This window comes from Egretta garzetta, unplaced genomic scaffold (assembly GCF_000687185.1).
Source record: "Egretta garzetta isolate BGI_Z169 unplaced genomic scaffold, ASM68718v1 scaffold44, whole genome shotgun sequence".
NCBI classification, from domain to species: domain Eukaryota; kingdom Metazoa; phylum Chordata; class Aves; order Pelecaniformes; family Ardeidae; genus Egretta; species Egretta garzetta.
In genome coordinates, this window is record NW_009259490.1 from 646383 (window position 1) to 659354 (window position 12972).

The window sequence follows — 12972 nt, forward strand, 5'->3', positions numbered from 1 at the left end:
AGCGCAAGGGGACAGATGCTTGCAAGGGGACGGTTGCTTGCAAGGGGATGGGTGCATGCCTGCATCCTTGCCTGGTGAGCTCTGCATTTGGGGAGTCCAGCTCGTTGGCCCACAGGGGCACACAGTGGCTTAATGCACCATGTGAGGCCCCGGGAATGCATGTGGCAGCGGGCATGAGCAAAGATGCTCCACTCCAGCGTGGCAGGGAGGAGAGAAGGGGTGAGGGGATACTGCTCGGGTGGCTCCCTCCCCCAGAGCCAACGGGAGCAGCACCAGGCTCATGGCCAGGAGTAACTTCACTGGCATCCCTGTCGCATTAAATTTAGGCTTACACACTTCTTCCCTTGCTGCCAATTCAGCAAAGTCAGCCCAAACCCCGCCTTGTCACCGCAGAAATTTGGGGCAGTGCCGGAAGCAGGGAGCGATTACCGCTGGTGCCCGATGGCTGACGTAGACGTGGCGGGAGAGGCCCTGGAAACCAGACCCGTCCCAGCCCTGCCCAGCCACCGTGGCTCACCAGCCCTGCCAGATTTTCACATGGCCACCAAGGCGTTGCCACACTGGGCACCTGGCCACAGGAGAGGTGCCAGGACTGCCTCTCAGCCGTCCAAAACGCGGCCCTGCTTGCAAGCACCCGGCACTCCTGCTGCTCAGAGAAGCATCATAGAATCATAGAATGTTTGGGGTTGGAAGGGACCCCTAGAGGTCATCTAGTCCAACCCCCCTGCAGTGAGCAGGGGCACCGCTAACCAGATCATCTCCAGGAGCAGGAGATGCTGCAGCAAACCTCTGGGGAGGGAAACACAGGTGCCAAAACACTTTTTGCTCTAAACTGTCAGTCCTGGAGGATGCATGGGAGAAATGTGTAAGGGGGACAGAATGAAAATAAATCAGTCAGGGAAACGGGGTTTGCATGTATGTGCTAAAAGCTGAGCATATCAGCAGCATTTTCAACAGGCTGTCTGCTAGAGACACGCATCTCAGTGAAGCCAACCCACGCAGGACCCTGGCTGCAGCCTGCACTTTGGGAGGAGATTTGGTGATGCTGGTGATAACCTGGTGCCATGCAGGGGGATGGCTGCTTGGCTTTAATGCAGGTGAATTTGGTCGCCTTTGGCAGAAGCCAGGCTGGGGAGGCTGCTGCTCTGGGCCATCTTCTGCGGGGCAGGGATGTGTCCTGGCTGGGCAAGGGGAAAACTGCAGGATGGCAGCCACTCCTCTGTGTCAGCTCCCCCCCGGCAAATCTCACTCTTGTGCAGAAACGGGGTGTTGAAATACCCCGGCAGCAGGAGCCTCGCTGGGCTGGGTGCCGCACAGCCCACCTGGAAAAGGAAGATCCCAGCCCAAAAGTCACCCCTGCTCAGGGCAGTGTTGAAGAGGCAGCTTCAAGAAAAGAAGAGAAAAGGGACCCAAAAACATTACAGTAAATTTGCAAATGTGGGGAGCCCCCGCTGCACCCTGCCACCCTCTGCTCCAGCCTTTTCTCCCTGGCCCAGCTCCCTGCATCTGCCCACACACGCTGCAAGGCGCCCTTGAACAGGTACCCCAGTATTTTCGGTCAAACCCACAACCATTATGTATTCAAGGGCCGGGAAATGAGAGGTCTGGAGGCCCACTATAAATACCCTGGCTACAGAAATAGACATCGCTGCAGCACTTGTGGGCAGCTTGTGGCGACCGAGCACGAGCTCCGATGGAGCCCAAAAAGTAGGACCAGGGCTGAGCCCCTTCCCCAGAGCGTGGCTGTGGCCAAGGCCAGGCCCAGGCAGCCGTGAGCCGCCTGTGCGGCGCCGGCTGGGAAATGCAGTCTGGCCCGGGCACGACGCCAACCCGCCGGGCTGCCTACAAATCCCAGCACGCCGGGGAGCGGAGCTGCACCCCCAGCCTGGCTCTTGCCTGCTTCCTGCCAGCACAGGGAGGGGGAAATATAAACGGCGGCATCTTGGGCAAACTTTGGATGCTGCCGCTGGACAGGCTGCACCGGGGAGCAGAGGCAGCACCCACGGTGAGTTTGGGCTTTTCTCTCTAGCGAGATCCTGGCGGTGTGCAGTGGGGTAATAGCTGCTCTGCGCTACGCAGCTGCAGGATTAGCTGCGGGGACCAGCAAGCATCCGCCTGAAACGCTTTCCTGCGTGTTGGGCGTTGTGTGCATAGGGGCGCTGGCAGCGGAGGGGGGTGCATGGGTGTATACGCGCATCTGCATGTAAGCAATACCACAGTTATCAGAGGCAGGTAGATGGAAAGGAGAAGTCAGGCTCGGTTTGCAGCCCTTGGAAGGACAGAGCAGAAATTAGAGGTGGTGTTCTCCCTCCAGGGAGGGCTGCTCAGCTCCGTTCCCTCCTCTTATTTCATTTTCACTTTTAGAAAAGTGCTTGGTTGAAATTCGGTCAGAGGAAAGTGTCTCCCTACTCAGCAGATAAGGGCTGGTGGTTGCCACCCTCTGCCCTGCTCTGTGGGAGGAGACCCCTTCCCAGCACGGGTTATGGGTGGAAGAAGCAGAGGGATGCTCAGCATCTCCTGGCGTTCCAGGCACCCCCTGGCTGAGGAGGCAGCCCTGCCAGCAGGGCTTTCCACCCCGGGGGCAGCTGGGGCGTGCCCATGCAAACACTGAGCCCCCATGGCAAGGCTCCAGCTCTTGGGGCTGCCATCAGCCAAGTGCATTTCCTACCAGCCCAAGGCAGCACTTTGCACAGCCCCTGAATAATAAAAATGAATTAAAGAAAAGGGGGGCAAAAGAAAGGTCCCCCTGGAGAGCCTGGCGTCCCTTTTAGACTGCATGCTGGCTTTGGTCTATGCACAGCCCCCCAACCCAGTAATCAGGTAGGGCATGAACTGGTAAATGAGGTCTTAACCCCCCTGCCATTCCCAGCACGCCTGTCCAGAGACATCATTGCTGCCTCTGGTCTCCAGAGAAACCCCACAGCGTACTTGCAGGGTGGAAACAACCCCTGGGGGATGCCCCTCGGTGCAAGTGGGGACAGTTCCCATCCCACAGGCTGAATCCTAAAAGTCTGCTTCTAACACCGACTAGTGCAGAGAAATGAAGCGTACAGCATGGTGGTTATAGAAACCACAGGACCTGGGCATACAAAAATAAATGTGATTTCTTATTCAGCTGCTAGGCACAGGGAGACCATGGAAGCCCTTGTGGCTTTCATCTGCCAGACCTGGGTTAGGACAGCCTGCACAGAGATCTTCTGCATAGGAGCTGGCTGGCTCCAAGGGCTGTGGAGGGGCAGACCAGCCCCACCGGCAGGATCCCACCCCGCTCCCAAGCCCTCGCCACACATCTCTGCTTACTCAGGCCGTTTGCAACTGCAAATCAGCTGCTCACACAGCCAACTCGCTTATTTGTGGATACAAATTCACCATTCAAACAAAAAAAAAAAGGAGCAAGAAAGGCAATAAGGATGTGAACTAGAAGCCTACCCGTAAGATCTGACCTATTTTGGCTTTTTAGCTCCGATCTATCTCCAAGCCCTAGTTAAAGTACATAAGGACAGACTTATTTTGCTGGGAAGAGCTTCACAACTGCTTTCAGCTGTCACCCCTGAAGAAAAATATTCTTTGGGGGGGAAAAAAACCCCCAGTGGTCTGCTACTGAAAAGCCACTTCATCATATTTCGTTGGAACTGTTAGACCAGGCTTCCTCAGAGCAGAGCTGTTGTCAGCAGAAGGAGGTTCATTTGGGCCATTCCACATGGTGGGTAGGATGTCCCCTTTCATTCCCACTCTTCCCCCTCTCTACATCAGCTGTATTATAATGCATCAATTTAATTGTATATTTTCTTTTTGAGGCTGAAAGTCAAAGATGGCAGAGCCTGAAAGCACAGTCATAAACACCGATGTGAAACAGGTAAAAGGTTGTTCATTACAAAACGCTCATCCTGTGTTTCTAAAGCACGTTTTGAAATGCCACCACAGCAGAGGACACACCCCAACCAGGAGCTGTGGTGGCCTGAATTGCTTCTGCCTATATTTCAGCAGAAGTGGCCTGTCCCAGGGCTGCTGGGCACCTGCTCCCAGTGAGGTCCATGTGATTTCCACATGGGAAGAGGTTGCAGGACCAAACCTCCAATTGCATGGACAGGATGGGTGCATTTGCTCACACTTAAATTTTGGAGCAGCCAGGGAGAAAGCAGCAGGTTCTGTACCCATATAGAGACTTTATGACACTCTCCAGAACAGGCACACATGAAGGGTAAAGCCACCAGTAAGTGCAGAGAAATGCAGCAGTGCCCAGCTCAGCACAAACAGGCAACCATGGCTATGCTGTGCCCACAAACACCAAAATTATGAAGCAATCCCCTCTGGTGTGAGCTGTCCTCAGATCATATAGCACTTACCAGACAGGTTAGGGTTTCACAGCTGCCTGCCCCATCCTTGGTGGCCTGAAGATGAAGATTGGGCTTGTTACCTCTTCTCCAAAGGCCCTCTGGCATCAGGAACCATGACACATGGGTGATGCCTCCAATGGCCAACCCCACCACCCTGGTCATGGAGCCCTGTGTCCCACTGTGTCCCCCTGCTCACCCCACCTGCCCAAGCTCCTTCTTTGCTGTCCCCCAATGCCTCTTACCTCCCTGTCCTGCAGAAAGACCCCAGTGAGGCACTGGTCATTGCAGTGACCACCAGAGCCATCTTCAACCTGGAGGAGGAGCACAAGCTCTACCTGGAGAAAGGCAAGGAGGGGTACGCAAGGCACCAGCAGGCCAACCAGGACAAGCCCCTGCCACCAGGCACAGCCTTCGCCTTCATCCAGGTGAGCCCCGTGCCTGGCCAGGGGTACATGCAGACACTCACAGGATGGTGTGAAAGCTCAACTTTTCCAGCTTTAGGTCTCAACTCCCATCACAGGGTGCAGGCATGCCTGTCCTGGCCTCTTGGCCTCATTGCAGGGCATGGAGACCTGTGCTCCTCACCAGTCCCACATGTTTACCTCCCCCCCAGTGGAGTAAACTGCTCCCTGCCCTCCTGACGATGGCTTTTGCAGGATGGTTGCTCTCCGTAACAGTCTGACTCTCCGTAACATGTTAACCTTGCCATAGTTGACAGATGCAGCACAAACCACTAACCTTAACTGTGAAAGAGTCCCAGCAAAGCCATCGCAGTCATGCCCCTCCACAAGAGTCTCATCTTCTCCTCGCAGGCAGCCCAGTATGTGAACAAGAAAATCCTGGAGAGCAACCCAGCAGAGAAGGACCTCTTTGACATCCTGGTCCTCTCCAACAACAGCCCGGAGAGCAGCGTGCGCATCATCAACAGCGCCAAGCACTACGGTAAGGGGATCCCCATCTTTGGGGATGTCTGCCTCCACCTGGGAGGCTGTGAAGCACCCAATGCACCACAGTGGAGCATCAGGGGCAAATACAGAGCCAGGGGGTTATTAACACAAGGGGAAGGGGCTATTTTGGAAACAAGCCTAATTCCTTCCAGCCCCATGCAGCTTGTCCAGGGTGCTGGAGCACACCCAAGGTACAGGCTCCTCGGCAGAGCCCGGCTCCCTTCGGCCATATCCTTTGCACCACGGGGTCTGGCAGCATTTTGCACAGCCTGGGCATCCTCAGGCAGCTACTAAAGAAACACAGTTCTTAAATAAAAACCCAAGTAAATCTTAGAGTGCTATCAGGAAGGCTCATTTAAGAGAGGGATGAAGGGAATATTTAACTGCGCTCTGCAGTTTTGTAGGAGCAATGGAGCTGGGGAATTAATTGCCCTGAGCTCTGCAGCAAAGCACGCCGAGACCCTGGGAGGGGAGGGGGGACCTGTGAGGAGGATGTTGCCCTGTAACAGGCTTTGCTCACATCCCCTGACCCAAAGGCCTGGAGATCTCCAAGTTCTGCTTCGTCAGTGATGAGGACTCCACGCAATACCTGAAGTCCCACGGGGTCAAGCTCTTCCTCTCAGCTGACAGGATAGATGTCTGCAATGCCCTCCGGAGAGGTGTGTTCTTCCCCTCTATCCCACATCCCCAAGCCCACCACACTTTTCCCAAGCAGCCCAGTACCAAGAGGCAATGCCAGAGCCTGTGCTGTCACAAGAGCAAGGGGGTGAATGGCACATTGATTACCAGTACAGTCCTGAACAGTTCAATCTCCTCTTCTCCCTCCTCTTAGGGTTGTCAGGCTCTGGAATGGGCTGCCAAGGGAGGTGGTCGAGTCCTTATCCCTGGAGGTATTTAAAAGAAGGGCAGATGAGGTGCTTAGGGACATGGTTTAGTGGTGGGATGGCAGGGTTAGGTTAAAGGTTGGACTTGATGATCTTAAAGGTCTTTTCCAACCAAAGCGATTCTATGATTCTGTCCCTACCAGTAGCCCTCAAACACACCAGGGTTTCACCTTCACAAGTCACCAAATGCTTTATGCATAATTCTGGCCGTAGCTCTGCCACGGGCTGGTCATTCCCTGCCTGACATTTAAGCCTTTCTAACCAAAGGTGCTGCCTGTTATTGCTCCCTGGATCAACAAGGGTGCATCAGCAATTCCCAGGACTTTTTGAGGATGGTATAGAAATTTGCTTTCTTGGTGCATGCAGAGTTACCATGTGCTCAGTGGCAGATGTAAGCACATGCTTGATGTGGATCAGAGGGAGTACAGTCTCCCCAACAGCTCTAATGGGGTTAATCGCCTCCTGATTAATTTGCTTGGGTATGAGCACATCAGCTGGTCAATGTCCTTCAAGGTCAGGAGCAAGCCATCTGTAGCCTGGGCTTTCCTTCACTACGCAGCACATTCCTGGAGCCTCCTTGAAGATCATCATTGCTCTGACAAATGTCTCTCATCCGGGGGCCTTGGTCCACAGATGAGGGTGGGCAGGGAGCAGCCTGTAGGAAGAGACCTGTAATTAAGCCAATTACCCCAATCAAGTGGAGGTGCCAGTCCCTATTACTCACAGCATGGAGTGCTAAATCTGGGCATTAAAGCCAGGCTTGGCAGGGTAAGCAAGCACCAGGAGGAGGGCACAACCACCCATCATCTCTCAGCAGAACAAGTATCTCTCCAGACATCAGTCTCTGATCAGCAGTGCTTTCCTGTCCATCCCCATCAGGGGATAACACAGACCTAAAAAGGCAGGGCTGACCCCCCCCCCCAGCAGTCTTTGCTGGCTTGGAGACCCCAACATCTGCAGTATGGGATGGGGCCACAGCAGATGCATGGGTTGGAGCTGGCCGTGCATTAGCTGTCCCCAGGAGGAGGTGTCCCTCCTAAGCCCCACCTTTCTCTGCCTCGCAGGGGTCTCGGCAGCACTTGTCTTCCAGCAGGAGGTGCAGGCCCCCAGCACCCCGCTTCGCGTGGTGTTCGATGGGGATGCCGTGCTCTTCTCCAGTGAGACGGACCAGGTCTTCCAGGAGCAGGGGCTGGAGGGGGCAGTGCAGTACGAGCGGGCGATGGAGGCTGTGCCCATGGGAGAGGTGAGCAAGCCACTCCACTCTGATGGGTATCCACAGGCTCTGCACCCACCATGAGCATCTCTCCCACTAGGGCTTTGCCATCAGTAGCCAAAAAAGCACAAATCTCTACAGGTTCCCTTTGCATCCACCACTCGGTCCCCGATGTGGGCCTGATCTGGAGTATCGCTGGAGATGGATCTGGCCCAATGTCTCCTATAAGAGAGCATCAGCTCCCAAATATCCAGGGTTGTGGTTACCTCCACTTTACCTTTTGTAGGCTGAGATGTCTTGCTGTGCAAGTCCCTGCAGGCCTCAGACCCAGAGGCACTGCTCACTGGGATGTACCTTCCTGGTCAATTTGGGATTAGGATGAGCACCACAACACTCACCTTCCTCCTGAGCACCCCAGTGCACAGCACCAGTCCTAGCACTGCCCAGTCCTGCACTCCACAGACGTCCCTGTGCTCGGCAGAGCCCTGAGAGACCCTGGGAGTGGAACAAGCTGCTGGTACCAGCAGAGTAGATGCCTCCTTATTTCCTGCCCACTCCCAAGTATCTTGCTGTGCTTCCAGGGTCCCCTGAAGGCTTTTGCCATGCACCTTGGGAAGATCCGCAAGAAGTTCAGCCAGGAAAAATCCCCCATCCGTACCTACATGGTGACTGCCCGCAGCGGCAGGGACATGGGCATCCGAGCCATCAAGACGCTCCGAGAGTGGGGTCTGGCCATCGACGAGGCTTTCTTCATGGACGGGGCTCCCAAGGGCCCCATCCTCGCCCAGATCCAGCCCCACATTTTCTTTGATGACGGCCTTCATAACATCCAGGGGGCTCAAGATGTGGGCGTACCCTCTGCCTGGGTCCCCTCCTGCTGCTGATGGGCTGCAGGCTAGCAGTCCTCCCTCCCAGCAGCACAGGGGACTGGGCCGGTTGAAGGCAAACCTTCTGGTGAAGAGGGAAGGATTTCCTAACCTACGGCAGGCAAACCTCAGGGAAAGGGGGTGAGGGCATTGCGTGAGAGCACAGACTACCAGGCAAGACTTGATACTCATTTCTGCTCCTGATATGAGGTCCTTTAGGTCTTAGGATAAAGCCAAAAGATGCAACTGCTCCAGGAAGGAAGGACACCCTTGCTGTGACACTGAAGACTATCACCTACCCTCCCTGTAGGAGCTGGAGACTTTTCTGCAAAGAAATAAATAAAGCTATTACCCCACACATGAGCTAAAGGAAGCATCAAACCAAGCACTCAACATGCTAACTTTGGCTGTGCTTAGACAGTCTCCAAGATTTACTCCCAGGACCTCTGCCCAAAGGAAGCCCTCAAGACCCTGCCTGACCAGACACACTCAGCTTGGCTTCCTGGGGAGGCTGATGTGTTTGCAAGTCCTTCAAGCAGCTCCAGCCAAACTCAGCAGAGGGAGGAAGACTTCAAAGCCATGAAGGACCTACAAGCTTTTTAGAAATGGGTGATCAGGTTGAAGAAAGGAAGCCCAAGCTGTGCCCCTACATAGAAGAGAGTATAGCACAAGTCACCTTTCCTTAGGCACACAGGCTGCTCACAGAGTGGCATTAGGAGACCCAGACCTGTAGGGCACTGAAGCTGCCAGAGGTGGCCCAGGGACAAGACTGCTGCCCAGGTCTGAGATCTACCCAGGGAGCAGAGCTGCCATGTAGCTCTGATGTCCTTCCAGGAGAGGGCACTGGAGATGGGCTGCCTACAGCAAGAGCCGTGTGAGGGCAAGGGCTGCAGACCAGCACCCCATGGACCAGGGCAGGATTGGGTGGCCAGGCCTGAGCTTAAATGGGTCTCCAGAGCCATGGGCAGAGGGCATGGATGGGGGTCCCAGGTGCAGCTGCTCAGCACAGACAGGGTTTGTGGGTGGCCTCAGGACCCTGCCCGGCACCAAGCCACCCCCCATGCAGGATTGCCTCTCCTCCAGCAATTTGGACTCTGCTCCCAGTTTTTCCCTTGCTTGGGAGCAAGCAGCCTCCCAAGATTCAGCTGCAGGTTTCTTTCCCCAGGGCTGGATGTGAGCGGTTGCCACTAGAGGCCACTGTGCTGCCTGGGGACACGGCACCCCAAATTCCTGGGAGCTCCCCAGAACCACCTTGTAAGAAAATACAAGCTGGCTGCTCAGGGCAGTGCCTGCTGGGTAGCAGTGGGATTATGGACGGAGGAGATAAAGATGACTGTGGCTTAGTTTTTTTCATCTCAGCATAACCAGAAAGTAATTTTTTTTAAAAAAAAAGGCTTCACAAACATCACTCTCACCAATGCTTTCTTCCTCACCAATAAATAAATAAACGAACATCCCCGTGTGAGCGCTTGTCCCTCATGCCCATGTTCAGTAGTGTGGGAGGAGGGCTGGGATAACTCAGTGCTCCTTTACGGACATTCAGTTCTTTTATCCAGTTCACATGCATGTATCAAGATGGGTTAAATACAGACAAAACCTTCAGTGGGCTTTGGATTAGGCCTCTGAACATCTTCTTGCACCTGTGTCCCCAAGCCCATTCCCACCCTCTGCTACCCTGGGCTTGGGGGCTCTGCACATCTCGGGTGGCACAGGTCCTGTCCCTGCCACCGTGGCTACCATCTGGGTCCAAACTGGGTGCTGCCAGGGCAGGGCAGGGCAGGCATGCCCATGTGCAGGGCTTTGGTAGGAAGCCACCTCCAAATATGCAAAGCCCAGCAGGGTTTTGGCACCAGCAGTCTGGCCCCTGGCCCTTTTGCTTAGTCCAGATGCTGAAATTAGATGTCTCGAGGTAGCATCATCAACAACATCAGCTACTCATCATTCGCTAATAACGCTAAGCACCCGTCAGCCTCAATCACTAAGCAAACATTAATTATGGGATGCTCAAAACATGCCCGGTGAGCAGGTACAGATATTCGTCCCACTTTTATGCAGGTCAGATACCACTGGGCTCAGTGTGGGGATCCAAGCACCCACCTCCAGCCCTGCTCACGTGAACACCTGGCTACTTCGGTGGCAGCTGGCGGTGGGTACATGAACCCAGCGGTGGTGGCGGTGGTGGTGGTCTCAGGCATCCTCCACCGCTCCGACCCACCGCCTTTGCCAGCAGGAGCGCGGTCAATGCCTTGGCCAAAGGCGAATTAGCTGAGTCAAGGGTGGTAGGGACAGGCCCACGTGAGCCCTCACAGGACATGAGCTGCTGAGGCAAGGGGAAGGCGCCGCATGCCTTCCTCCAGCACTGTCAGCACAGCAGGGGATGACAGGCCGAAATGTGCCCAAAATGGGAAAAAAGGAAGGAAGCTCAGGGTTTACAGGGTTGCATCATATGGGGCCAAGTGCAGCTACTTTGGGCCATGGCTCCAAGACATAGCATCAAAACTGCCCTTTATTGCCCTGCTCCAAAGTTGGAGCATCAAAAACACCCTCCAGCAAGGACTGCTGCAGCTTCTCCCCCTGCTGCAAGGGCAAACATTTTGTTTCTGTCTTAGAGGCACCTGTAGTAAGTTCATTAATTCTTGGGATGTTCCTCAGGTCTTGGCTTTCTGAGGCATTTTAATTACCCTCCTTCAAGGGGTTGCTGGTGCCCAGGGCTCTCCTGCTGCTGCTACAGACCCAAAGGGGGGTTAGCTGCTGGGGCTGGTTGCAGGATGCTTCTCTAATACCCATCTCTGATTTTGGGGGCCAGGGCAAGCAGGAACAGGTCATACCACCATGCCACCCACAGGGACAGGCTCCTATTGAGCCCTGCTGGGTTTCACACCTTTCTACTCTGGGAAAAGAAATTAAGGGGTGCAAAGCAGTGCAAAGGGGGCTCTGAAGACCTGCACTTGATTCTGGCCATTGCTTTTCAGCAAACCCACGCTGTCCCAGCTGAAGCTGCCCAGAGTCAGGGTCCCCCCTGTTACTGACCCACCACTGCTTGGGACACCTCCGTGACACCCTCCCGGTGTGGGGAGGGAAGCGGGCGATGCCCCTGCTCCGCTCAGCTGCAGGCCGGCCGGCTGCCTCCTCCACTGAGCCCAGCCCTGCCAGTGGTGGCGAACAAGTGGCCCTTGTTTTGGGGGTGGCAGCTTAGCACTATGAGAGAGAAATGCAGCCAGCTGGCCCCATGGAGTTTGCAGGAGACCTTTGCCCGGGAGCGTGCCCTTAATCCCCCGCACACTGCACCGGTCAATTTAGAGTTGCAATGCTTAAAAAAAAAAAAGCTTAGCACTATGAGAGAGAAAAGAATTTTTTATGAAAAGGTGGTGCTGCAGGGATGGCCAATTGGCAGGTATTTAGCTGCTAACAGACGTCTGCATTGGCAATGTCCGAGCAGTTTGGTTTTATTGCCTCCTGGCTGCAGCGGGAGAAGATGCTAGAGGCTGCAGGACCTGGGTGCAGCTGCGGTGACTGCCAGGGATGCTCCCGCACCTCCCTCCACCCAAAACCTACAAGCGCCTTCAGTGGCGAGCACGAGGCAAGCATCTTCAGATTTTTTACCTAACCCTAAACCACCCTGGGTGGCAGAGCTCCTTGGGAAACACTCAAGGGTTCACAGCCGGAGAGGCTGGGATGCCAAGTCCCACGCTGCAAATAATTATTAACAGGGTGTTTTGCGTGCAGAAGCTCAGAGAGAGGGTGTGCAAAGCCACGGACTGTGTTTGCTGAGGTGCTTAAACAAGGGTTCAAGATCTTAACCCCAGGCAGGCGCATTGGAAAATGCTGGCTGCTGTGGCAAGTGAAGCTGGTGCTTAGGAGAAAGGGGACAATAAATAGGTGGGAATTAAGAGCCTTTATGGGCATGTTCACACAGCAGCACCCGCCCCAGGAGGTCAGGATTGATTCACCAAGGAGGAGCTGGGCAGTTGTTCCCACTCCAAGGAAACACATTGCAATTTTAAGCCAAATTTTGGGTCACCATGGGGTGTTGACCCTCATTTTTCTGAGCCCACCCTCTTCCCAGGATCAGAAGGCTCAATTGCTTTGGTGCTTTGTCACACAGAGGAGATAGAATTGCATAAATGATGGTCTTCCTAAGGCACCTTGGGCTGGAAATGAAAGGAAATAATTAAATGGCATCTAGTGCTGGCAAAGAAAATAAGGTGGATGGCGTCCTTGGATGAGGCTGGAGGCACATCTCTGCATCGAGCATGGAGATCCCACCTGTGAGCCAATACCCCCCACCCCAAGCCTGGCTCGCACGGCAGGGATTGCTCAAGGCGGGCAACAAGGTGAGTTGGGTCCCGGTGCTCCTCATCACATCCTGGCGTGGGAGTCGATGAATCGATGCCATCATTGCCACTTACCACCCCATCCCGTCAGCCGCCGGTCACGCTACTTGCTGCCCTTGCCTGCCGGGGGTTGTTGTGGCCCGTCCCCAGCAATTTCAGCCTGCTGCAAAATAACTTGGGTGAGGCAAACACCACGAGATCTCTGCCCCGAGGAGTGGATGGGGCTGGCAGCCGGGGTGAAGCAGGTTCCCTCCTCCCTGATATGGGTGCCAGGTGTGTCCCCGGCCATGGGGGAGGATGGGCCGGGGGATGTGGAAGGATGTCCGACACCGAGCAGAGTCAGGCACAGGCAGACAGCACGGGGGGGGCAGGGGTTTGGGGAGGGGCATGG

The 12972-nt window shown here is 55.0% G+C and overlaps 2 protein-coding genes across 2 annotated transcripts in view; both read left to right on the plus strand.

Moving 5' to 3' along the window:
• Window positions 1–1922: 1922 nt before the first annotated feature.
• LOC104124912 (cytosolic 5'-nucleotidase 1A) lies at window positions 1923–8265 on the plus strand. Its single transcript, XM_009637294.2, has 7 exons — window positions 1923–2005; window positions 3798–3856; window positions 4595–4762; window positions 5150–5279; window positions 5821–5943; window positions 7233–7411; window positions 7963–8265. The coding sequence occupies exons 2-7, from the start codon at window positions 3812–3814 to the stop codon at window positions 8263–8265; spliced, it is 948 nt and encodes a 315-aa protein (XP_009635589.1). The 5' UTR covers window positions 1923–2005; window positions 3798–3811.
• A 4235-nt stretch (window positions 8266–12500) lies between these two features.
• Window positions 12501–12972, plus strand: part of CTSD (cathepsin D) — a 21381-nt gene continuing 20909 nt past the window's right edge. The window contains exon 1 of the mRNA XM_009637295.2: window positions 12501–12581. Within this exon, the coding sequence (XP_009635590.2) occupies window positions 12501–12581 (81 nt within the window). The remainder of the gene's footprint in view (window positions 12582–12972) is intronic.